The 26,232-nt window shown below is 43.8% G+C and overlaps 1 protein-coding gene across 1 annotated transcript in view; it reads left to right on the top strand.

Moving 5' to 3' along the window:
- Nucleotides 1–1,441: 1,441 nt before the first annotated feature.
- LOC139578296 (NUAK family SNF1-like kinase 1) overlaps nt 1,442–26,232 on the top strand; it is a 38,224-nt gene continuing 13,433 nt past the window's right edge. Inside the window, exons 1-5 of the mRNA XM_071405703.1 lie at nt 1,442–2,737; nt 11,971–12,091; nt 21,891–22,042; nt 24,600–24,665; nt 24,876–24,995. Of these exons, the coding sequence (XP_071261804.1) occupies nt 2,447–2,737; nt 11,971–12,091; nt 21,891–22,042; nt 24,600–24,665; nt 24,876–24,995 (750 nt within the window). The 5' untranslated portion in view covers nt 1,442–2,446. The remainder of the gene's footprint in view (nt 2,738–11,970; nt 12,092–21,890; nt 22,043–24,599; nt 24,666–24,875; nt 24,996–26,232) is intronic.

Raw genomic sequence — 26,232 nt, 5'->3', positions numbered from 1 at the left:
ATACCACAAATGTTTTAAATGTATTCATCTATTGTAGAGATCAAAGTAAAACGGGTCACTCTAATCAGATGCTGTTTGACATAAACTTCCCCTCTCTCTGTATAAATTACACCATACACAACACAGCTTTAACAAGAGCCATTACAGTAAACCCAATGAGATGCTTCACTGAGGAGGCGGCAGGCTCCATCCGGTCATCTCCTGGTGACCTCTGGGAGTCTCGGTCTAGATTAGGACCAGAAGTGAGTTGAGGAGCTCTGGGCATAGTAGGTCTGTTCAGGGGTGTGCAACACTTGGATATAACAGTCGGCTGTATGTATTGTGTTGAACTATGATCATCTGTCAAGTAGAATTTAAGGTAGATTTCATTTCTAGCTGCAACTTGCAATGTTTCATTGAATACACTCCCAGTGGACTGGTGGTGAGGTTCCCGGGGCAGATCGGCACTGGTCCATCTGATGCTGCAGTTGGCTGGAGGATGAGGGCCCAGAGGAGAGGAGTAGCCTTCCATGGCTATTATTGGCAAAGAGACATTACAGTAAAAAATAAAGGTAGTAGGAAAATCTTGAAATAGTTAATACATTTGAAATATAATAGTCAATAAAAAAATTACAAATATAATATGTGTTAGTTGTATTTAAATAGGCAAAAGCCACACCTTCGTTTGATCTCGGCTACTTAATTGATTTGATTTAATACAATTTACAATACAATGTATCTCCACTAAGTGGCCATGTAATAACAAGAGATATTCTTGCATGCAGTGCTCAGTAGTATTATCCAACGTAGCCTTCAGCAAAATGGTCTATTAATTAGATCATCTCTTCTGAGATTCTGTTGCATTCCATTCTAAGAACCAGATGTAACAAAAATCTAATTCATTATGCATGATGACATAATGCTAAGTTGTTCCCAGGGACAGACAGGAACACTGAGCCAGATTCTGAATTCTGAATTCTGCAGAGCCAGATTCTCAATGTGTCTCACTGCCTGTCTTCCATCAATGTCATCAGAGAGGATGAATGCACTTATGCAACATTTATTTAGTGATAACATTGCATTGGACTACCTGTTCTTGTTTTTCCTTACGGATTTGTGGTATAGCTGCTGACTCTGGACTGACTGACCCACAGTACATGGCACAGTTGTTATATTATTGATGAAAAAAATCAACCAGTCAGAGTTTGCACTTGCAGGACTAATTTCATAAGGCTTCATTAATGTTTCAGCAATATTAATAATTAAAACGAATGTATTAAACTTTGACTCTGTCTGAGTTTCCCTTGAAAACTGAACTCTCATGTTTAGGTTATAGTAAAATGACTGTAGCTTGCCAGAGAGAGGGCTATGCTTCCACAGCCTCAGGGTGAAACGCAGTCAGTCAGTCAGCAGCAGTCGCAAACGGAGGGGAGAGGTAGGGAGCACAAAGAGAGTGACAGAGGGGAGGAGGACTGTAACTCCGCCTCCGGACTCGATCATCTCACATTCCTTATTCACAGCCCCTCACGTTAGAGAATAAAGAGAAAGAGATACGAAGGGCACACGATTAAGGAGAGCAAAACGACCATGGCAATATTCAAAACGTCTGAGCTTGACATATCTGATCATAGCGCATCTCTAAAGTCGACTTGGGCATGGAGCACTCGCGCCATACACAGAGTTCAGCAGATGAATGACGTTGCACCTGAGGACAAAATGAGGGTGATCTTCATCCAGAACGCCGGTTTCGTCGCTGCTTTCTCGGGAGGCAATGACGCTGAAGGTTTCGCCTGTTAGTTTAGAGTTGACGATGTTGGCAGCACTTTCACGGTAGATTATGTGAACGACCCAGAATAAACGAAAGACTGCGAGATAGACAATGCCAGTTACTATACGGATAACGAGAATAGAATAGCCCGATGTTTTAATTAACCTAAATATGTTTTCTTTTTGGATTGCTCAATTTTGAGCACCATTGTCTATACCCGAAGAGACATCAATCGAAAGTGGATTCAGCTTCTGACATGCATTGGTCTGTCGAATTCTGAATACATATTCAGAGGACTGTTGCCCTAGAATATACCTTTATAGTTAGACATACATAATATGCATTGCATTATGTATCAGACGCGTCAAGATAGATGATGTTTCCTTTGTAATATTTAGATTTTTTATTTAATCATATAATAATGACTCACTCTTATAAGGCGACAAATGGATGAATAGATGTGGAGAGAATTCTTTGATCAGAAAAAAATGAACAAAGGCAGTGATCATTAGACAATCGGAATAATGTATATGTTTATTAATATAATATTTACGCATTGTTCCTTGTAATTTATTGTATTTATTACGACTATTATTAGGCCTATAATAAAGTATTACTATAATATCAATATTTGTAACAAATAGCTTAGTTTAAGATCTTTAACTGTGGGAAGTTAGTTTTAATACTTCCCTAGAGAAGATGGATACAGCTTTTCTCTCGGCCCACCGAGGGCTGACCCGTCCTGAGTCCAAACAAACCCTCACCTCATCGGGTAAACCATCTGGCGGTGACCTGTCCCCTCCACCGATACCTGTCGGTCATTCAATGGCAGAGACACCGGCAGCTGGCGATGGCAGCAGGAGAAATTCAGGCTTCAAGAAACACCACCACAAGCATAACCTGAAACATCGCTACGAATTGCTCGAGACTTTAGGAAGAGGGACCTATGGCAAAGTAAAGAAGGCAATTGAACGGCACTCAGGGAGAGAGGTGAGCCACTTTACAACTCTCTTTATGGATAGGGGTAGGGGTTAAAAACGCTCTTTCCGCATAGGGGTTTGAAGCACCCTGTACATAACCTCTGTAAAGGTTATTAGAATGCGGCTCATATCATTTAGGCCTACAGACTGCAGGCTACTGTTGAGGCCCAATCCGGAGTCATAGAAAACATAGCTACAACAAAGAGGCCCTAAATACCCAAATAGCTACTTTGTTGCGCTCTAGGCGTGTGAGTCTTTTTCCCTCTCTGGGAATTCCCCCGTGCTCATAGGGCCCTAGAGGCCCTGGGAATCTCTGCAGCACGCGCGCTGTCCCCAGCAGTGCCTCGCGAACGGATGCTTAAGTGCAGATGTTCAACTAGCTACTGATTTATTGATGCAGCTTAAATGAACCCAACCATATGCACGATTGAAACCGGCCAACAGTCCTCCAAGATACTTCCCCCTACTCACATTGAATGGGCTGGAATTGTGCAAGGTATTGCTTTAAGGTGAAGAGGTTCCTAGTTTGGCAAACTCAAACGAGAACTGGCCTAGAACAACAACTCTGTTTTTTTTTATTTAACTGCATGTTAAAATAATAGCATCCTGAATGACCTGTCATTTTGACCAATGTCCCTTAACTGTTTGGTTTTTGTTTGTGTCTTGGTGCTGTTTTGATCAATATGTTCTTCATGTTTCTCTATGACTTTTTTTGTCATTGAATGCTCGCCATCTGCCCTCATGCACCATACTTGGAGACCAGATTTTTCCTCCTGCTGCAGAATTTGACCCATGTTCCCCATTGGCAGAACGAGATGAACTTTCCATATGTGTGTTCAGATTCAGAATGCCAGCAGGAAAACTCAGTAGGGTCAGCATGTCCAACGCTCCTGACACACACATGCATGCTTGGTGGGGGCACCATAAACCCATAGCTCAAATAGCTCCTCCAGCCTGCCTGCCTGGTGACTGGTGCTTTATGGCAGCCAGTGCTTTATAACACATTTCTCCACTCATTAAACACACAGGGTGCTTGGGTGTTTTGAAAATTAAGGGTGTGTTTGGGTCTGTTTAAGTAGCCTAATCACATCTTGTGACATTTTTAGGCTATTATGTTATATCCCTTAATAACCTCTGCAATACCACTTTGTATGTCATTGCCATCTCCACATGCCCTGACATCATTCTAGAAATGTATGGAGTGATGGTATTCCCTGATCCCCATGCATTCCTCCTCTATCAGTGAGCCTGGCCTAGCTTAGTTCTCCAGCCCTAAATGGTTCCATTTCAAATGCCAGGCAGCAGAGCTGATCCTGGAACAGTGTTGAGCTAATAATAAATCAACCTGAACCATTTCCATTGAATGTGTCACAACATTATTAGCAGTACAAGTGGCCATGGGCCCTTTGTAAATCAACACTTGAGTACATTCGGTTAAGCATCACCCAGACAGAGACAGAGAGAGAGAGAGAGAGAGAGAGAGAGTGTACAGACAGACTGTGGCCCCAGAGTGTGTGTGTCTGGCCTGGTGTTTAGAGAGCGCTGTACATGGTCCCTGGCCTAAAGAGCCTCTGGTGTCCATATGATAGAGATTAAAACAGGGTGACAGACCGTTATGCAATCCCTCTGCTCTGGCTCTGCCTGTTCTACTTTCCCTGGTTGGCGTGCCGGCTTCTTTAAAAGCTAGACTAAATGAGAAGAGCAGAAGGGGAAAGAGATTGAGAAGAGTGTGTGTGTGTGTCAAATCAAATCAAATCAAATCAAATTTTATTAGTCACATACACATGGTTAGCAGATGTTAATGCGAGTGTAGCGAAATGCTTGTGCTTCTAGTTCCGACAATGCAGTAATAACCAACAGTAATCTAACCTAACAATTCCACACTACTACCTTACACACACACACAAGTGTAAGGGATAAAGAATATGTACATAAAGATATATGGATGAGTGGTGGTACAGAACGGCATGGCAGATGCAGTAGATGGTATAGAGTACGGTATATACATATGAGATGAGTACTGTAGGGTATGTAAACATAAAGTGGCATAGTTTAAAGTGGCTAGTGGTACATGTATTGCATAAAGATGGCAAGATGCAGTAGATGATATAGAGTACAGTATATATACATATGAGATGGGTAATGTAGGGTATGTAAACATTGTATTAAGTGGCATTGCTTAAAGTGGCTAGTGGTACATTTTTACATAATTTCCATCAATTCCCATTTTTAAAGTGGCTGGAGTTGAGTCAGTATGTTGGCAGCGGCCGCTAAATGTTAGTGGTGGCTGTTTAACAGTCTGATGGCCTTGAGATAGAAGCTGTTTTTCAGTCTCTCGGTCCCTGCTTTGATGCACCTGTACTGACCTCGCCTTCTGGATGATAGCGGGGTGAACAGGCAGTGGCTTGGGTGGTTGTTGTCCTTGATGATCTTTATGGCCTTCCTGTGACATCGGGTGGTGTAGGTGTCCTGGAGGGCAGGTAGTTTGCCCCTGGTGATGCGTTCTGCAGACCTCACTACCCTCTGGAGAGCCTTACGGTTGTGGGCGGAGCAGTTGCCGTACCAGGCGGTGATACAGCCCGACAGGATGCTCTCGATTGTGCATCTGTAGAAGTTTGTGAGTGCTTTTGGTGACAAGCCGAATTTCTTCAGCCTCCTGAGGTTGAAGAGGCGCTGCTGCGCCTTCTTCACAACGCTGTCTGTGTGGGTGGACCAGTTCAGTTTGTCCGTGATGTGTACACCGAGGAACTTAAAACTTTCCACCTTCTCCACTACTGACCCGTCGATGTGGATAGGGGGGTGCTCCCTCTGCTGTTTCCTGAAGTCCACAATCATCTCCTTTGTTTTGTTGACGTTGAGTATGAGGTTATTTTCCTGACACCACACTCCGAGGGCCCTCACCTCCTCCCTGTAGGCCGTCTCGTCGTTGTTGGTGTGTGTGCTTGCGTGTGCGCGTGTGTGTGTGTGTGAGAAGCTTGGAAGGGACTGTCATTAAAGAGACATTGATTAGATGTGTGGGTGCATGAACATATGTGTTAGTGAAAGTGACTGAGCCTGTAGACATAGGATCTGCAAACCCTTCTCTTGTGTGTGTTGGCTGCTTGGTTTGGATGGAAAGTCAGTCTGTCTGTTCTCATACTGTATGTCTGGTCTGATTGGACTACTGTATATCTGGGCTGATTGGACTACTGTATGTCTTTTCTGATTGGACTACTGTATATCTGGTCTGATTGGACTACTGTATGTCTTTTCTGATTGGACTACTGTATATCTGGTCTGATTGGACAACTGTATATCTGGTCTGATTGGACTACTGTATGTCTTTTCTGATTGGACAACTGTATATCTGGTCTGATTGGACAACTGTATATCTGGTCTGATTGGACAACTGTATGTATTTTCTGATTGGAAAACTGTATATCTGGTCTGATTGGACAACTGTATATCTGGTCTGATTGGACAACTGTATATCTGGTCTGATTGGACTACTGTATGTCTGGTCTGATTGGACTACTGTATGTGGGCATGAGCTTGGATGTGCAAATGTAAATGTGTATGCAATTCTGACTCTTGCACATGCTCATGTGCATTTGTAATGCTGTAGATGTTGCCAATACGGAGGGTGTGTGTGTGTGTGTGTGTGTGTGTGTGTGTGTGTGTGTGTGTGTGTGTGTGTGTGTGTGTGTGTGTGTGTGTGTGTGTGTGTGTGTGTGTGTGTGTGTGTGTGTGTGTGTGTGTGTGTGTGTGTGTGTGTGTGTGTGTGTGTGTGTGTGTGTGTGTGTGCTTGCATGTATGGGTGTGCGCACGTTTGTACTGTGTGTGGGTGTGTGTTCCTGAAAAGGTTGTGGTGACAGCAGGGCCCAGAGGGAGCAGTGACACATGAAAGGCCATCCCCAGCAGGAAATGAGACAGGGATGGAAAGTTAATATCCTGTGGGGGTCCAAAGCAGAGGGAGGGGAGGAAGGAGGGAGGGAGAAAGGGGAAGAGGGAGGGTTTGGTGGGTGAGGTAGGGAGAGGTAGGGAGAAAGGAGGAGGGAGTAGGGGAAGGATGGAGGGAAGGGAGAGCAGTTTAAAGAGAACTCCGCCATAATGGTAGGGGTGGGCTTCACTTAAGGGGTTACAAAGTCACATTAATATGAGTTTAAAGCACTAGATTACCTCACCCCAAACAGTGGATTCAGTGAGGATTAACTGGGAGGAGAAAAATACATAGATTCACTGTTATTGGCGGTAGTCGTGCAGTTATCAGCATTCTTTCTTCTTCTCTCTGGCTCTGTGGTAAACATACTACACTGAGAGATGGCTCTGCTCTCGTAATCAGTCATAGGGTCCTCCCTGCTATTGTCAACTCCCCTAATACACACACACTATCTCTCTCTCCATCCACACACATGAACATGATCTTCAGAGAGAAAGCGGGAACTTGTGATGTATACCTCATCTATTTTAATGGGCTGAGAAAACACCGGCCGCTGTCAGGCTCTAGTGGAGCGGAGCGTGGCCTCTCACATCAAACACACTGCAGCACACAGCCTAGCAGGAGGAGTGTACCTGGCAGAGGCTGGCTGAGCCAGGCCGGCAGGGCAGCGATCTGTTTGACTGACAGTAATAGCCCACCACTTAAAGACAAGCGCAGGGCTGCACTATACTGTGACAGCCAGCTGGCAAATGGATGATTCACAGTAGAGCTGGGACAATAAACCGAAAATGATCGACACCAACCATGCTGATCACTTATCGCAGGCATTTTGCTGATATCGTTCATTACGATAAGTAGCCTATACTAGAGAAATAGTTTAAAGGATAATACAAAATAGACTGTGGTGCACATTCATGTTATAAAATTATAGCGTAGCACCCCAAATTATCGGCATTTTCAACAGCATTTAAGAAACATATTACCTTCAACAGTGTTATCTTGTGATCAGCATTTAATCAATGTTTTGTGATTATTAATGTCGTAAAAATGTTAGCTAATGGATTAGCAATTAGCATGTTTGACATTTCAGTGGAAATACTACTACTATCAGCTTTTTGATAAGCGGTTTAGCAAAAAAATACGTCCTGTATTATCGGCATACGGTCCCCAGTTATTTGCCACCTTACTATTTTGTTCAATTACAGTTATTTTGTTCAAAAAAGAGACACCAACCTCGTATCCAAAGTGTTTACTAGATAGTTGACTAGTTGGCTAGCCTTCCTGTAAAAAAAAATGACTTGCCTATCAACTTTTCATTGCGTAGCCCGGTGCGCCCTCCTGTAGACTCTTATAAATGGTTTTCCACCAACATCTTCTTCAGTGTTGTAACCAAATAATGTCTCATTATTTGTTTTACAGATTAATAGGATGTTTTGAGAAAGTATATAATAGTTTAATACTAACATATAAATTAATAGGAATAATTTAGGTCAAAAGTTGGATATTAAATGATGTGTGGTCTGTCGGCAGTCAAATTTTACAATATACAGCATGTCCCACAATGTGTATATATATTACTTTTTGGAAACAATCAAAACCTAACTTAATTTACATAAACTGCAATGAAAATTGGTGGTCAGCTAGCAAAATGTACCGTTATTTTCTAGGCCATTTAAATGTTGAACTCGAGGTGATTTAATTAGGAAGTTAGGGGGTGTCCGATGTTGGGGGAAAATGAGCTAGTTTTTATTTATCATTATCGTATCAATTCAGGCAATTTACCACTATATGGATTTTGTCCATATCGCCCAGCTCTAATCTACAGGCCTGCATGTTTAGTGACCCACTACAATACAGGATCCCAGGGGAATAAAAGATGAGCCTAGGCGGATGGAGGGGTGGATCTCTTTGTCTGCTCTCTGTATTGTTGGGATGCTGTCTCTCTAAGCTAATGAGTTTACAAACAGTCTAATTTGAGGGTCAAAGAGCAGGGCCTGTTGATACTGTACTCTACTGTACTATCTGCCATGAGAAAGTTCAACCCGTCCACATATCTCTGTAGAAATTAAACCCCACACACACACCACTGTACCCATGACTTTAGGGCAGGTGTGTCCAACTCATTCCATGGAGGGCCGAGTGTTTGCGGGTTTTAGTTCTTTCCTTCCAATTATGACCTAGACAACCAGGTGAGGGGAGTTCCTTACTGATCAGTGACCTTAATACATCAATCAAGTACAAGGGTGGAGCGAAAACCCGCAGACACTCAGCACGTCGTGGAATGAGTTTGACACGTGCTTTAGGGTCATGTCAGACCTTTGTGAATTGATACCGTACCGTCTCCAGGTAGACTACCGTCTCCTGTACTGCATTTTTATAGGAACTTAAACCACACCCTCTTACTTTTAAATAAAAAAACGCAAATGTGAAAAAAGTGACCTGCAGTGCAGACAGTGTGCTGCTTCACATGGAGACAGACTGTGGGCTTACAGTCCTACTAGTTTAGGATTTGGCATGACATGAATACAGTACTATTGCTGTTGATGACCCCATGAGGTAATGGAAAACACAAAACAATGGAGGTACAACACTTAAAATAAAGACCAGTGAATAATTAACAGACTAAAGACTACCACTCAGCATGTGAAAACAAAACAGGGCCTTTACTTGTTAATACGTATATATATTTTTTATTCTATGTAATCAAGTCATGCTCTGGATGAGGAGTTTTCTGACCTGGGTTATTTTTATTAAGGTACACAGTAATTAGCTTGGAACAGTGACTGTATGTGGTTTCTACTCGTGCCTGGCCCTGTAATGGACCTTTCTCTTAGTAAGGAAAGTTTTTGTCCTCCCTAGCTAACAGAGGCAGTCTAAATTAATATACAGTACAAGTATACAGTAGTAAGAATAATCCATGGGGCTCAAACCTGAATGTTTCGTATTAGTGAATTCTAGGGCTGTCTGCGACTAAAACAAATATTGGTCGACCAAGAGTGGTATGTTCTTTCGACCAATCCACTGGTTGAAATTTTAAAACATGTACTTTTCCATATATAGACACACCTTATGTGTTTTAATAAAATCAACTATATGTAGGCTACTGAGCTTGTCTGATGCTTTGAGCACAGTGTGATTAAATAATTAAGACACAAATGACTCAAGAGAGCCTAACCAGAAGAAAGAAACTTGTTCTCGAACCTCTTCCTCCTGCTGCTGCTGGCCTTTGCAGATTCTGCCATTACGCTCCCGAAGTTGTCGGTAATAGGCTACACCAGTGGTCGGCAACCTTTTCCATTTGGAGTTCCAATTTATCTAAACCTAAATGAAAATTATACAAATCTAAAAGTAACTTCTATTGCCATTGCCAACAATGTAAAAATAGCCTACATAAAGCCATCAAATAGAAACATTGCAGCCTGCAGTTAGAAAATATCACATTGGCTACACATGGCTTGTCTGCAAGGAACTTGAAACAAAAGTATGAACTATCAACTTGGTCCAGAGTGAAACTTTCTCTAACAAACTTGCAACATTGTATAAAGTATTCTGAGCCCTCAAATTTTCCTGTGCCAGTGAGCTCCGGACAGACATACGAAGTAATCAGGTAGACCTATTTTATGTCGTTTCCACCAGATCAGAGCATGACATTTTTTCCCCCTTTCATGCTGAGTGGTTATCGAAAGGGAGAGAGCTGGAAAGATTTTTCAAATAGGCTACATTGAGGAACTATTGTCATTCTGAAATGATGTAAAAACAGACTTTGTTTACTTGCTGTTTGAGGTGAAGAAGAAATTACTTTGAGAAGTTCCACCGCTCATTAGTGGTGTTGAGTTAGGACAATCAAAAATACTATCAGATCCCCAAATGGGCACAATTTATAAGCCTACATTTGCGCGCAGGCCAGGTAGCCTAGGCCTACTTCTAGGCGTAATCAGTTGCACATCCTTACTGAACAATTCGTAATTGGAATGAAATAAACCATCACTTTTTTTCTCACAAGTGTAGCCTGGGTTGTGCGCTCTGCAAACAAGATGTCCACTTCGACAATGACAACGGTAAGACTGTAATAATAATAGATTGAATGCATTAACACAAATTACGGTAAACAAACAATGTAGATTAGAAATGATGGTAATTACCGGTAGATGTACTATTGGTGATACTGTTGTGTCATCCCCGTGGCCTCCACAATGGATTAGTCCACTAAATTTGACCAGTGGACAAAATGGGGTCAGCCCTAGTGGAGTTTATATTATATGATGATATTAATATTATTAGCTCTCTGATGTAGATGTAGGCCTACACACTGTACGATGTGTGTAAGTGTTTGTGAGCGGTATGGTATAAATCAACACCATCTGTTTGCCAGTCACTCGTAGTGTCTTCATGGACTAGTTTAGCTCGCTCATCAATCCACTTCCCCTGCTGGGACACACACATACACTGCCAGGAGTTGCAGTTGCCATGGAAACCCACAGCACAGAAACCCCCTAGTCTTCTTGATGTGCTACCTGATATATCCATAAGACTGGGGTCAGGTTTGGGGGAGTTGCCCCCGCCCCTCCCCCCACACACACACACACACACACACACACACACACACACACACACACACACACACACACACACACACACACACACACACACACACACACACACACACACACACACACACACACACACACACACACACACACACACACACACACACACACACCACAGACTTGAGAGACCAAGCTGTCTGTTAATACCAGGGTGAACACAGTACAAAGGAGTCCTCCATTACTGCACCACGTGCCAAGTTGTTTTTCCTCAGAGAGCACCTTCATTTTCTCCTCTAAAGAGACAGTAAATTACACAGCAAGAGCCTGTGATGACTGTGATGACTGAGTCTCGGTGTCTCTCAGTCAATTGACCCACTCCTGTCTGTGTGGACTGGATAAATGGGAGAGTAGAGGTCAGAGGTCACAGTGGGCAGGTCACTATAGGGCTCTGGGGAGGAGGGTTATGTGGTTGAGGAGGTTCAGAGAGTATTCATTTAGATTATGTTATGTAAGACATTTTGCAATGGTCAACAGAGTGTTCTTCATTCCCTGGCTGTCCAAATGTGTTTGCTGATGTGCGATCACTGTGATTAGTTGTCTGTGATTTGCTGTGTGGGTGTGTTGACTCACCTGAGTTGGTTCATCATCACAATCAGTTTGGAGGTATTGCTGATTTTGATTGACCTACCCCACTAGTCATTTTGTCATACTTGTATCCATGTGATTGTTAGTCCACTTTAACTGACCAGAACACGTGTCTGTCCTCTCTGTCCTCAGGTGGCTATCAAGTCCATCCGGAAGGAGAAGATCAAGGATGATCAGGATATGGTTCACATCCGCAGGGAGATAGAGATCATGTCATCCCTAAAACACCCCCACATCATCTCTATTAATGAAGGTGGGTCTCTGTCCACACACACACACACACACACACACACACACACACACACACACACACACACACACACACACACACACACACACACACACACACACACACACACACACACACACACACACACACACACCAATTCACTCTCTCTTCCCTCCCCCAGCCTCGTCCCGCTGTAGGACTGTCATGTTATGACAAGCAGATGTCATAATAAGATCCGACCTCAGTTTTTGGATGTTACTTATCTTTTCTTCTTTATCTGAGCCCAGCCAGAGAGTGGATCCATTGTGTGTGTGTCTGTGTGTGTCTGTGTGTGGCTGCACATGTGCGTTTCTGGATGTCTTTCAGAGAGTGTATGTGTGTGCACGTTCGCGCGCGCGCGCGCGTGTGTGTGTGTGTGTGTGTGTGTGTGTGTGTGTGTGTGTGTGTATGTGTGTGTGTGTGTGTGTGTGTGTGTGTGTGTGTGTCAGGGGGGTGTCCGTGAGGTTTGCCTCTCTCTCCCACATCTGAGAGGCCTCTTCTTATGTCTTCCCTGGTCTTGATCTCAGGGCCAGACATCTGCTGGTACTTAGAGAGATCTCCAGCTGGGAGCCAGACTGAGACTGAGGGCAGTAGAGGGAGAGAGAGGAGACTAACTCTACCCTGCTAACCCTGAGTCTGACTCCACAGTTATGGATATGGAGAGAGGGAGAGAGAGGAGGCTAACCCTGAGTTTGACTCCACAGATATGCACAGGGAGGAGAGGGGGAGAGAGAGGAGGCTAACCCCACCCCACTAACCCTGAGCCAGACTCCATAGATATGGACAGGGAGGAGAGGCCCTTAGCTCACGCTAAAGCCGCCTCCGCATACAGTATATCTGTCCCACTAGACCAGTGGTTCCCAAACTGTAATTATTATTATTATTTTATATATGTTTTTAGGAACTCAGTCCGGCTTTCAACTTACTCTTGAAAGTTGTGATAGTAGAATGCACAAGGTCCAATTTCTAAATTGGGTAGTGCATCATCAGTTCTTCTTGTCATGTCAGTCATTGCATACCTTAGAGAGCTATTTATAACTTGTCAGAAATGTCCAGATCTACGAGCCCATGTCAGCTAGCATTTTTTCGCTAGGTTTTTTAACCCATAGATTTTGTTGTAATGTTTGAGTCACTCAAATATCACATGAATACACATTAGCATTAGACATAGCAAAATGTATAGAATTGCAAGAAATCTCCGCCAACAAGAGGGGTGTGAACACTTTGTGTCATGAACAGTGCTTGTGCCCATAGAAAAAGACGTGGCGCGCACGAGCAATGGGGGCGCGATATTTTCCCCAATATTGGAAGGGGGACCTGAGTGAAAAATGTAGGAAACCCTGCACTAGACAACCCTCCAGAAGTCAAAGGCTTCACTCATATTGTGTGTTGCATATCTGCTCTTTTGGTTTGACCCCACATCTCAGTTTGAGAGGGGAAGTGTGATTTACAGAGAATGTTGATGGAGGTGACGTTACCTTACAATTTCCATCACCAGTTTGACCCACAAATGAACCTCCATCTCAAAGGGCAGTTGAACCTAAAGCACGTAGACGTGGTAAATCAGATCTAGTGTCTGTTTTTATATCTCACGTCATCAGAACTGTTGATCTAACAACACTGCTTAAACAGGTTGACTTATGACACTGCTTTGATTGGGTTCAAAGTCTGTCAATCTTTATTGGCCCAACAAACAGTCAAACGGTGTTATGGCAAACTATTTGTCATGGCAACTTGCCGGTCTTCAGTGAGTGTTGTGGTTGCTATGGTTCAACTTAGTTTCTATGTGTCTGAAAGGCTGATTAGGAGAACACTCCTATAAACTAGCCTATAAGGAGTTGGGGTGCTGCTCCCTCCTGTAAACTAGCCTATAAGGAGTTGGGGTGCTGCTCCCTCCTGTAAACTAGCCTATAAGGAGTTGGGGTGCTGCTCCCTCCTGTAAACTATCCTATAAGGAGTTGCGGTGCTGCTCCCTCCTGTAAACTAGCCTATAAGGAGTTGGGGTGCTGCTCCCTCCTGTAAACTAGCCTATAAGGAGTTGGGGTGCTGCTCCCTCCTGTAAACTAGCCTATAAGGAGTTGGGGTGCTGCTCCCTCCTGTAAACTATCCTATAAGGAGTTGGGGTGCTGCTCCCTCCTGTAAACTAGCCTATAAGGAGTTGGGGTGCTGCTCCCTCCTGTAAACTAGCCTATAAGGAGTTGGGGTGCTGCTCCCTCCTGTAAACTATCCTATAAGGAGTTGGGGTGCTGCTCCCTCCTGTAAACTATCCTATAAGGAGTTGGGGTGCTGCTCCCTCCTGTAAACTAGCCTATAAGGAGTTGGGGTACTGCTCCCTCCTGTAAACTATCCTATAAGGAGTTGGGGTGCTGCTCCCTCCTGTAAACTAGCCTATAAGGAGTTGGGGTGCTGCTCCTTCCTGTAAACTAGCCTATAAGGAGTTGGGGTGCTGCTCCCTCCTGTAAACTAGCCTATAAGGAGTTGGGGTGCTGCTCCTTCCTGTAAACTAGCCTATAAGGAGTTGGGGTGCTGCTCCCTCCTGTAAACTAGCCTATAAGGAGTTGGGGTTAAGTGCAGCCTGCCCCTCTGTCTGCTACCAACCATTGCTGGTCAATTTTTTAGAGAGGTTGCCTGATTTCTGGTGTTTCTCTTTAACCAGTGATTACGTTGTGGGCTGGCCCCTGCCCAGAAAAGTGTTGCAAATGTATAGGCCCATACAGTATGTGTATCCGGCAACACCCGTGTCAACAGACAACTGCTTGTGTGGAACAAAGCTGAACCAGATGTGCAGCGTTGAGATTTTCCTGCTCTGCATCCATTCTGCATCCATCAGCAGGCCTGTGAGCATTTTAAGCACATTTGCTTGTCACTTCCAGCACAATTCATAACCTCATAACTGGATCTTAAAGGAACATTTTCCAGAGAGGACTTCCTGAAAGTCAATTTGGTTCATTCAGTTTAAATGGTATTCACGTCATCTATTTGTGTAGTGTATTGTGTAATGCTATTTGCCCCCAGCACACTTATAGGCTGTCAAACAAGCCTGGCATGACAGGGATAAGGACCTCCCTCTGGTTTAGAGAAGACAGGACTTTGAGAAAGGATAGATTTTCAAGGGGGTAGCCCTCCTCCCACTCATTTTCTGGTTTGAATGGAAAAAGCACTGCATTATGAGTACTGTCACTATCCCTCCATGTAAAATACAAGACAAAACACTAATGGGGGAATTCTGACCCGAGTTAAGCACTCGTAGTTAGAATGTCATTTCTTTTTTAATGCACTTTTCTCTCTACACGTATTCTGAACTTGAACTTAAGCATGTATGTGGATGCACTGTAATTTACAACATGATAAGAGGTAAATGAGTAATCTGTTTGGATTAGGGAATTGTAAATACATGACACTTGTTTATATCTATTTTACCTTATCACTGGAGACAAATGTGAAACTAGGCATATGGCAGTAAACTGAAGCATATCAACATATCAACTTTCCCACAGTAAAGTTTATGAAATGCTGTGCCATTATGCCGAATTAAAATTGTAAGTCCTTTTAACTTGCAAGAATGGGCACTCTCGAATGTCTTAATTATAGGTTACCCCAACTTACTCAGTTTCCTATTTTTATCATGTTAAATAAACACCTTTTTTCAGGACCCTGTCTTTCAAAGATAATTTGTAAAAATCCAAATAACTTCACATATCTCCATTGTAAAGGGTTTAAACACTGTTCCCGTGCTTGTTCAATGAACCATGAACAATTAATGAACATGCAACTGTGGAACGGTCGTTAAGACACTAACAGCTTACAGATGGTAGGCAATTAAGGTCACAGTTATTAAAACTTAGAACACTAAAGAGGCCTTTCTACTGACTTTGAAAGCACCAAAAGAAAGATGCCCAGGGTCCCTGCTCATCTGCGTGAACGTGCCTTAGGCATGCTGCAAGGAGGCATGAGGACTGCAGATGTGGCCAGGGCAATAAATTGCAATGTCCGTACTGTGAGACGCCTAAGACAGCGCTACAGGGAGACAGGACGGACAGCTGATTGTCCTCGCAGTGGCAGACCACGTGTAACAACACCTGCACAGGATCAGTGCATCCGAACATCACACCTGCGGGACAAGTACAGGATGGCAACAACAACTGCCCGAATTACACCAGGAATGCACAATCCCTCCATCAGTGCTCAGACTGTCCGCAATAGGCTGAGAGAGGCTGGACTGAGGGCTTGTAAGGCAGGTCCTAACCAGACATCACCGGCAACAACGTCGCTGGACCAGACAGGACTGGCAAAAAGTACACTTCACTGACGAGTTGCGGTTTTGTCTCACCAGGGGTGATGGTTGGATTCGCTTTTATCGTCAAAGGAATGAGCGTTACACCGAGGCCTGTACTCTGGAGCGGGATTGATTTGGAGGTGGAGGGTCCGTCATGGTCTGGGGCGATGTGTCACAGCATCACCGAGCTGAGCTTGTTGTCATTGCAGGCAATCTCAACGCTGTGCGTTACAGGGAAGACATCCTCCTCCCTGATGTGGTACCCTTCCTCCAGGCTCATCCTGACATGACCCTACAGCATGACAATGCCACCAGCCATACTGCTCGTTCTGTGCGTGATTTCCTGTAAGACAGGAATGTCAGTGTTCTGCCATGGCCAGCGAAGAGCCCGGATCTCCATCCCATTGAGCATGTCTGGGACCTGTTGGATCGGAGGGTGAGGGTTAGGGCTATCCCCCCCAGAAATGTCTGGGAATTTGCAGGTGCCTTGGTGGAAGAGTGGGGTAACATCTCACAGGAAGTACTGGCAAATCTGGTGCAGTCCATGAGGAGAAGATGCACTGCAGTACTTAATGCAGCTGGTGGTTACTTTTGATTTTGACCCCCACCTCCTTTATTCAGGGACACATTATTCAATTTCTGTTAGTCACATGTCTGTGTAACTTGTTCAGCTTATGTCTCAGTTGTTGAATCTTGTTATGTTCATACAAATATTTACACATGTTAAGTTTGCTGAAAATAAACGCAGTTGACAATGAGAGGACGTTTATTAGCCACTATCAATATCGACTGTCAGTAGACCTAATAACCACACATATTCAACTGCCAATTTACTGTTAGTTCCTACAGTTGGTATTGCCTAAATTATCTTTCCATTTAATTATATTGTTTAGTTTACCTTCATTTTCTTTCTCTCTAAACGCTGTCATGGCCGTGTGGTTGTTGCTGAGGATTATTAGTAACAGTTCAGTTCAATTTTTTTTTGAAGACGTAGGTGTAAAGGACGTCACACTGCTTGCTTTGTGAGTACCTCTTCCTCCCGATTCGGCCCGTACCTGACACAAACTCGGGATCTCTGCCTTGCTAGCACACGTGACCGCCCTCCTGAAGCGTCTTACCAGTCGACGCCACCCGAAAAGCTAGCTATTCGCTGGTGCAAGTGGCGACATTTTCGGCTGAGGCGTAAACTTCGCACATCTCCATGTGCTACATAGGCTAATTAAATCATTATGGAGCAGACCAAGCCGTAATAGTTTGAACCCCACGCACGGCGCAATATTTGACCATTTCATCACACAGTTTCATGCTTAGTGCAAGCAATAGTATAGCCTACTGTTGTACACTATTCTGTCTATTATAATTCTATGTACACTAATCTTCCAATATTAACATGAGTTGAAGAACTGAATGTGGCAATTTTCAGAATGATTCAAACCACCGTTTTCTTTCTGTCTAGTGTAAATGCTCTCCAAACCTGTTTTTTATTATTAATAAACACTTTCCTAACCCTAAATAATCTACAAGATCAGAGTATTTTTTATCTACCAATTGGTGCTGAAACAGAGACAAATATGGATCTATTTAGATGGATTCTTTCATTGATCCCTAATATTCTCAACGTTCTCTCCATATACAGTGGTTGGCGAAAGTATTCACCCCTTTGGCATTTTTCCTATTTTGTTGCCTTACAACCTGGAATTAAAATAGATTTTTGTGGGGTTTGTATCATTTATTTACACAACATGCTTACCACTTTTAAGATGCAAAATATGTTTTATTGTGAAACAAACAAGAAATAACACAAAAAACATAACTTGAACTTGCAGAACTATTCACCCCCCAAAGTCAATACTTTGTAGAGCCACCTTATGCAGCAATTACAGCTGCAAGTCTCTTGGGGCATGTCTCTATAAGCTTGGCACATCTAGCCACTGGGATGTTTTGCCCATTCTTCAAGGCAAAACTGCTCCAGTTCCTTCAAGTTGGATGGGTTCTTCTGGTGTACATCAATCTTTAAGTCATACTACAGATTCTCAATTGGATTGAGCTCTGGGATTTGACTAGGCCATTCCAAGACATTTAAATGTTTCCCCTTAAACCACTTGAGTGTTGCTTTAGCAGTATGCTTAGGGTCATTGTCCTGCTGGAAGGTGAACCTCCGTCCCAGTCTCAAATCTCTTGAAGACTGAAACAGGTTTCCCTCAAGAATTTCCCTGTATTTAGTGCCATCCATCATTTCTTCAATTCTGACCAGTTTCCCAGTCCCTGCCGATGAAAAACATCCCCACAGCATTATGCTGCCAACACCATCCTTCACTGTGGGAATGGTGTTCTCGGGGTGATGAGAGGTGTCGGGTTTGCATCATAAATAGCGTTTTCCTTGATGGCCAAAAAGCTCAATTTTAGTCTCATCTGACCAGAGTACCTTCTTCAATATGTTTGGGGAGTCTCCCGCATGCCTTTTTTCTTTAAGCAATGGCTTTTTTTCTGGCCACTCTTCCATACAACCCAGCTTTGTGGAGTGTATAGCTTAAAGTGGTCCTATGGACAGATACTCTAATCTCCGCTGTGGAGCTTTGCAGCTCCTTCAGGGTTATCTTTGGTCTCTTTGTTGCCTCTCTGATTAATGCCCTCCTTGCCTGGTCTGTGAGTTTTGGTTGGTGGCCCTATCTTGGCAGGTTTGTTGTTGATTTGATTTGGTGCCATATTCTTTCCATTTTTTTACAATTGGAATTAATAGTGCTCCGTGGGATGTTCAAAGTTTCGGATATTTTTTTATAACCCAACCCTGATCTGTACTTCTCCACAACTTGTCCCTGACCTGTTTGGAGAGCTCCTTGGTCTTCATGGTGCCGCTTGCTTGGTGGTGCCCCTTGCTTAGTGGTGTTGCAGACTCTGGGGCCTTTCAGAACACTGAGATCATGTGACACTTAGATTGCACACAGGTGGACTTTATTTATCTAATTATGTGAAGGTAATTGGTTGCACCAGATCTTATTTAGGGGCTTCATAGCAAAGGGGGTGAACACATATGCACGCACCACTTTTCCATTTATTTATTTATAGAATTTTTTGAAACAAGTTCTTTTTTTCATTTCACTTCACCAATTTGGACTATTTTGTGTATGTCCATTACATGGAATCCAAATAAAAATCCATTTAAATTTCAGGTTGTAATGCAACAAAATAGGAAAAACGTCAAGGGGGATGAATACTTTTGCAAGGCACTGTATTCTAGTGAGTCTGTTGACAAAATTCAAACTAAAATGCACACCGTATGTAAAGGGAATTCTTAAGATAAATGGACTGAAAACCCTATTGAATGAAAACTCCACAAGAAAATCTGTTGGCCAGCAAGTGGGAGGGGTTTCAGCAGTTTAATGCAATTTATTCAGTGCGTGCAAGGTAGCCACACCTGCAGAGCGCATTACGCAACTGAATCAGGTAAGTCTGAATGCCAAGTACTGATAAGTGCGTAGGAAAGGTGTAAATGGCTCCTAAATGTTTATATTAAAGACCTCACTTCAGACATTAACACACTATCAGGGTGTTTTTTTTAGCTTTTATGTTCAAATATAGTAATTCTTCTTATTTTTTTTTACATAAAAGCTTCTTCTTAATAACTTCATTGTCCTTTATCTAACTCTGCTAAGACAGTGATTAGCAACCGCCTCCCCATGTTAACAGCTCAGAGGCCTAGCCTAGTGGACCCAGCGGATAGCAGAGCAGGGCATTGGGACAATGGGTGCTAATTAGTGTGATCTGAGGCCTGCTGGCCTATTGAACAAAGACCGAGTGAGTGATGGACAGAGAGGGCACCCCATTATGTAAGCCAGGTAATTACCCCAGTGAATCATGGGGGAGGGTGGCACGAGGGGCAGGGGTCAGAGGTAACGAGCGCCCACGCTGGGCTCTCAAACGGACCCCCACCACGGATCGCCGGAAGGGTCGTCCCGGGTCACGGCTCCGTCGGCCAATAAGAACCAACCCCCAGGTCGACTGGCCCGGTTCCCGTGCTGCCTGTCCTGCCCAGCGGAGCAGTCACAATCAGGGAGGGTTGCCATCAATCAACATCAACATGTTTTTACCACAGGATTATTCTCTGAAAGGGAGGGGCGAGTGGGAGGAGAGGAGAGGGGATGGGTGGGCCTGTGAAGGTGCTCACTCATGGGTGCAGAGAGTTGACTAGGCCTTCACCCCTGGAGCCCCTGTAGTGTGGGAAAATACACTGACAATAAGAAGAACATGGCCGATGGTTGTGTCATCATCCCCTCTCTCTCCGCCTGACTAACAGTTCTCATCCCCCATGTGATGCACTGCTGTTGGGTCAGCAACATGCCCTGGCAGTAGGTGAAATGATACATTGGAGGCTAGAAAGATAGTGGAACAGTACAGGACAGGTTGTCCTGTGTCTAGTCTGTATGGCGTTCCTATCTCTTACCCAAGTAATGCACGCGGAAATGGAACTTAATTCAATTTTTATGTACTTTTCTCTCTATGCGTACCTTGAACTTGAACTGAGGCATGAAGTAACAAATGTTTCAGCCAGCTATTCTTTTGGGGTGGAGATAACAGAAAGGAAGGTGGGGCAGAGGTGTGTCTACAGATAGGCCGTATTCTGACCTTAACTTAATTCCCTCGTAATTCCACCACGGTTATGCATGATGGAACAATGAATAAGGTCCAACGAACTGTCGGTTCCAAGTGAAATAGCATCTACTTTCTTTGTTCCGATAGAAATAACACCATTCTCCATGCACTGTAATTTACAAGTTAATAAGAGCTATTGATAAGAGCTATTGATAAGAGCTATTGATAAGAGCTAGCTAAATGATTAAGCCGTTTGGATTTGGGAATTGTAAATATAAATGACAATTGTTTTAATTATTTGACCTTATGATTGCTGGAGACAAATGTGAAACACTCATGTGGCAGCAAACTGAAACATATCAACATACTGTGCCTTGCAAAAGTATTCATCCCCCTTGACGTTTTCCCTATTTTGCTGCATTACAACCTGTAATTTAAATGAGACTGGTGAAAGTTAGTGACATGATGAGATGTTGATTTACTGTCCAGGTCAGGATGACACTATGGACCTTCTGTTAACCATGCTCTTCTCTTATTTTCCCTCGCTCTCTCCCTCTCTCCTTCTCGCTCTCTCTTCGCCTTCTCCTCTCCAAGGGGTTTGGGTGTTACTAAAACACCCCCCCCACCCCCTCCCTCCCAGTTGTGTTGTTAAGACTCAAGCCAGACACATGAGGTGGGATTGGTAATGTAATCATAGAAGCAGTGCAGAGAGAGTGTGAATACAGCCAGTTGGCTCTGAAACTGGGAGGGGTACTCTTCTCATTTATTCAACAAAATACTGTCCACTGAAACTATGAAGTTAGTTGTTTCGCTTCCTGAATGAATATGATGAAACCTCTGCTGTGAAACAAATGGTTGCTAACTGTTTCTCCATGCAAACTGTTTGTCCATCCTAACTGTGTGTCCATTCTCCTCCAGTGTTTGAGAACAAGGACAAGATCGTGATCGTGATGGAGTACGCCAGTAAGGGTGAGCTGTATGACTATATCAGTGAGCGCCGGCGCCTGAGCGAGAGAGAGACGCGACACTTCTTCAGGCAGATAGTCTCTGCCGTGCACCACTGTCACAAGGTAAAATTCTCCAGAGAAATGTGCACACGTTCACGCACAAACACACCCACACATTTCTGCTAATCAGATGCAGGGCAAAATATCGTAACCTTATGACTATAACCGTATATATTCCTCACATAGAGAAGAAGTCTGCAGTATGAGCTATGCTTTTAGTGGCCTCTTGGTGTTAAGGAGGACTGTAAGGGACTTAACACAAACCAGTGTTGTCCATCGTGCACACAGTCCCAGCTCATCTGTTGTCATGACTCCATATCCCTGGATCCCCTCATAGCTCCCCCAGGACCCCCCCCCCCCCCCCATAGCATGGATCCTAGCCCACCCCTCTCCTCTCCCTCATTAAACCATGGTCCCCCAGGGATGGGGGATGTTTGGGTGGGCTCCCCACTAGTCATCATCTCCACAGCTGGGATGGGATGATGTCATCTTCCCAGCATAAGGGGGAGCACCAGACACACAGCCAGCGCGTAGGGATGAGCCTCTAGGGGCAACCGCACTGAGGGGTGGAGTACCATGGTGTATTGTAGTGGGGTGATATAGTGTGGTTGACTGACATAGGAAGCAGGTGTACTGTGAGAGTGCTGATTAGACCCACCTCATCCCCTCCATTTATAAGCATGTGAACATGTGTTCCCTATCACATCCTAACCAATTGGAGGCGCACAGTACAGTGTAGGCCCGGCTGTTACAGCTGTAGTGAAGTCACCCCATCACTTCCAGATCTGAAATGGCTGTGTGTGTTTCCTGTTTCTGTGTGTATACCACATGTTAATGCATGCCTTGAAAGGGCCACTAAACAACATAGTTGCTTTTTTTGTGAGAAGATACAGTACCAGTCAAAAGATTAGAAACACCTACTCATTCAAGGGTTTTTCTTAATTTTAACTATTTTATACATTGTAGAATAATAGTGAAGACATCAGATCTATGAAATAACACATATGGAATCATGTAGTAACCAAAAAAGTGTTAAATATATCAAAATAGATTTTATATTTTAGATTCTTCAATGTAGCCACTTTTTGCATTGAAGACAGCTTTGCACACTCTTGGCATTTTCTCAACCAGCTTCATGAGCAATTATTTTCCAACAGTCTTGAAGGAGTTCCCACATGTGCTGAACACTTGTTGGCTGCTTTTACTTCACTGTGCGGTCCAACTCATCCCAATCCATCTCATTTGGGTTGAGGTCGGGTGATTGTGGAGGCCAGGTCATCTCCTTGGTCAAATAGCCCTTACACAGCCTCGAGCTGTGTTTTGGGTCATTGTCCTGTTGAAAAGGTGTCCAGTGTCATCAGCAAAGCACCACCCCCCCCACTATCACACCTCCTCCTCCATGCTTTATGGTGGGAACCACACATGCGGAGATCATACGTTCACCTACTCTGCGTCTCACAAAGACACCACGGTTGGAACCAAAGATCTCAAATGTGGACTCAGTCCAGACCAAATCAGACCAAATTTCTTGGCCCAATCAAGTCTCTTCTTATTGGTGTCCTTTGGTGGTTTCTTTGCAGCAATTCGACCATGAAGGCCTGATTCACGCAGTCTCCTCTGAACAGTTGATGTTGAGATGTGTGTTACTTGAACTCTGTGAAGCATTTATTCGGGCTGCAATCTGAGGTGCAGTTAATTCAAATGAATTCATCCTCTTATCCTCTGCAGCAGAGGTAACTCTGGGTATTCCTTTCTTGTGGCAGTACTCATGAGAGCCAATTTCATCATAGCGCATGATGGTTTTTGCAACTGCACTTGATGAAACGTTCAAATTTCTTTAAATTTTCTGGATTGACTGACCATGATGTCTTAAAATAATGATGTACTGTCATTTCTCTTTGCTTATTTGAGCTGTTCTTGCTTGGTCTTTTACCAAATATGGCTATCTTCTGTATACCACCCCTACCTTGTCACAACACAACTGATTGGCTCAAACGCATTAAGAAGGAAAGAAATTCCACAAATTCACTTTGAACCAGGCACCCCTGTTCATTGAAATGCATTCCAAGTGACTACCTCATGAAGCTGGTTGAGAGAATGCCAAGAGTGTGCAAAGCTGGAATAAAGGCAAAGGGTGGCTACTTTGAAGAATCTCAAATATAAAATATATTTTGATTTGTTTAACACTTTCATGGTTACTACATGATTCCATATGTTTTATTTCATAGTTCTGATGTCTTCACTATTATTCTACAATGTAGAAAATAGTAAAAATTGAGAAAAACCCTTGAATGAGTAGGTGTGTCCAAACTTTTGACTGGCACTAAATTATCCTGGTCCATCATTATAGGCTCTTGTTTATGTGAGGTGAGTTAGAGGGGAAATCACTACAGATGTCAACACACAGACGATAGAGAGCCAGGCAGGGCAATTAAACCTACTAGACCAATTGGCCCACTCTAACTATATCCCCTGAGAACAACACTGGAGTTTGGTCTCACCTCACCGCCAGCAAGCGAACAAACGAACAGCGAATGAACGCTCCCCTACTGTACAGACCGGCAATCGGTCTAGTGATTTTTCTTCTAGAGCCAACGGATGGACTGTTTGTCTTTTACAGAATGGGGTGGTGCACAGGGATTTGAAACTGGAAAATGTGCTACTGGATGAAAACTGTAACATTAAGGTAAGAAATAGTCATTTTTATTCAACTGTACAGACTCTTGTCCATACATTGTAACCTTTGAATCTGTAATTGAATCTGTAACTTTGAGTGCTATTTAGATATGGAGGCACTACTAGACAACTTTCTTTTTTAGAATCTGTAACCTTGTCAATGCCATGTTGATGTTTTTGATGTTTTACCAAACCTCAATGTGTCCCTGTCTCCCACCAGATTGCTGACTTTGGACTGTCCAACCTCTACCACAAGGACAAACTGCTGCAGACGTTCTGTGGCAGCCCACTCTATGCATCACCGGAGATAGTCAATGGAAGACCTTACTGCGGCCCAGAGGTAGGCACTAGGCAGGCACCACAGAGGTCAGGGGCCACAGACAGACACAATGAGACTGATTTTCTTTTGTCCCTGGGAGAAGTTATTACTAATCCCCAGGACCTGGCACTGTTGGGTGGGAGTCCCAAAGCAGATATAGAGAGGGAGGGAGAGAGATAGAGAAGGTTGGTGGTAGAGGGAGGGAGTGGAGGGAAGGGAGGAGGTGTAACAGCATTGTTTCCGTCCTTCTCCTCGCCCCAACCTGGGCTTGAACCAGGGACCCTCTGCATACATCGACAACAGTCACCTTCAAAGCATCGTTACCTATCGCTCCACAGAAGCCTTGCAGAGCAAGGGAAACAACTACTTCAAGGTCTCAGAGCGAGTGATGTCACCGATTGAAACGCTCCTAGCACGCATCACTAACTAGCTAGCAATATCACACCGGTTATAGAGGCATGAGGTATCCTCTTTGATGGGATGCTCCCTACTCAGTTACTACTCCCAGCAACTCTCACATCCTTAGTGGAAGGCCACAGATGGTGACTTGGCTCCCTTTGAAGACTATAGTGTTGTTGCTCATAGTATCCTGGCGCCGAAGATCATGGCTGACATTTAACGTTCTCCCAACCGATTGTGCTATTTTGTTATTTTTTTGTGTTTGGTGTAACTTCTTTTTTTACTTATTGTGTACATTATGTTGCTGCTACCATCTCTTATGACCGAAAATAACTTTTGCACATCAGAAAAGCGATTACTCACCGCGGACTGGAAGAAACTTTTTCCTGTAACGAGTCCGAGGAGAAGTATATCCTGCTTTCACTGGAACAGGCCCAGATCCGAGCGAGTAAACTCCCACTGCCATCCGTTCTTCTTGCTAACATGCAAACATTGGAAAATAAAATTCATGACCTACGATTAAGATTATCCTACCAACGGGACATTAAAAACTGTAACATCTTATGTTTCACCGAGACGTGGCTGAACGAAGATATGGACAATATAGAGCTCGCGGGATTTTCCATGCACTGGCAGAACAGAGACGCTACCTCTGGTAAGACGAGGGGTGAGGGTGTGTGTCTATTTGTCAATAACAGCTGGTGCGCGATGTCTAATATTAAAGAAGTCTCGAGATATTGCTCGCCTGAGGTAGAGTACCTTATGATGAGCTGTAGACCACACTATCAACAAAGAGAGTCCTCATCTGTATTATTCGTAGCCGTCTATTTACCACCACAGAACGAAGCTGGCACTAAGA

This window comes from Salvelinus alpinus, chromosome 6, assembly GCF_045679555.1.
Source record: "Salvelinus alpinus chromosome 6, SLU_Salpinus.1, whole genome shotgun sequence".
NCBI lineage: Eukaryota > Metazoa > Chordata > Actinopteri > Salmoniformes > Salmonidae > Salvelinus > Salvelinus alpinus.
Note: the sequence above shows the minus strand (reverse complement) of the source record. Positions and strands in the feature narration are given on the sequence as shown.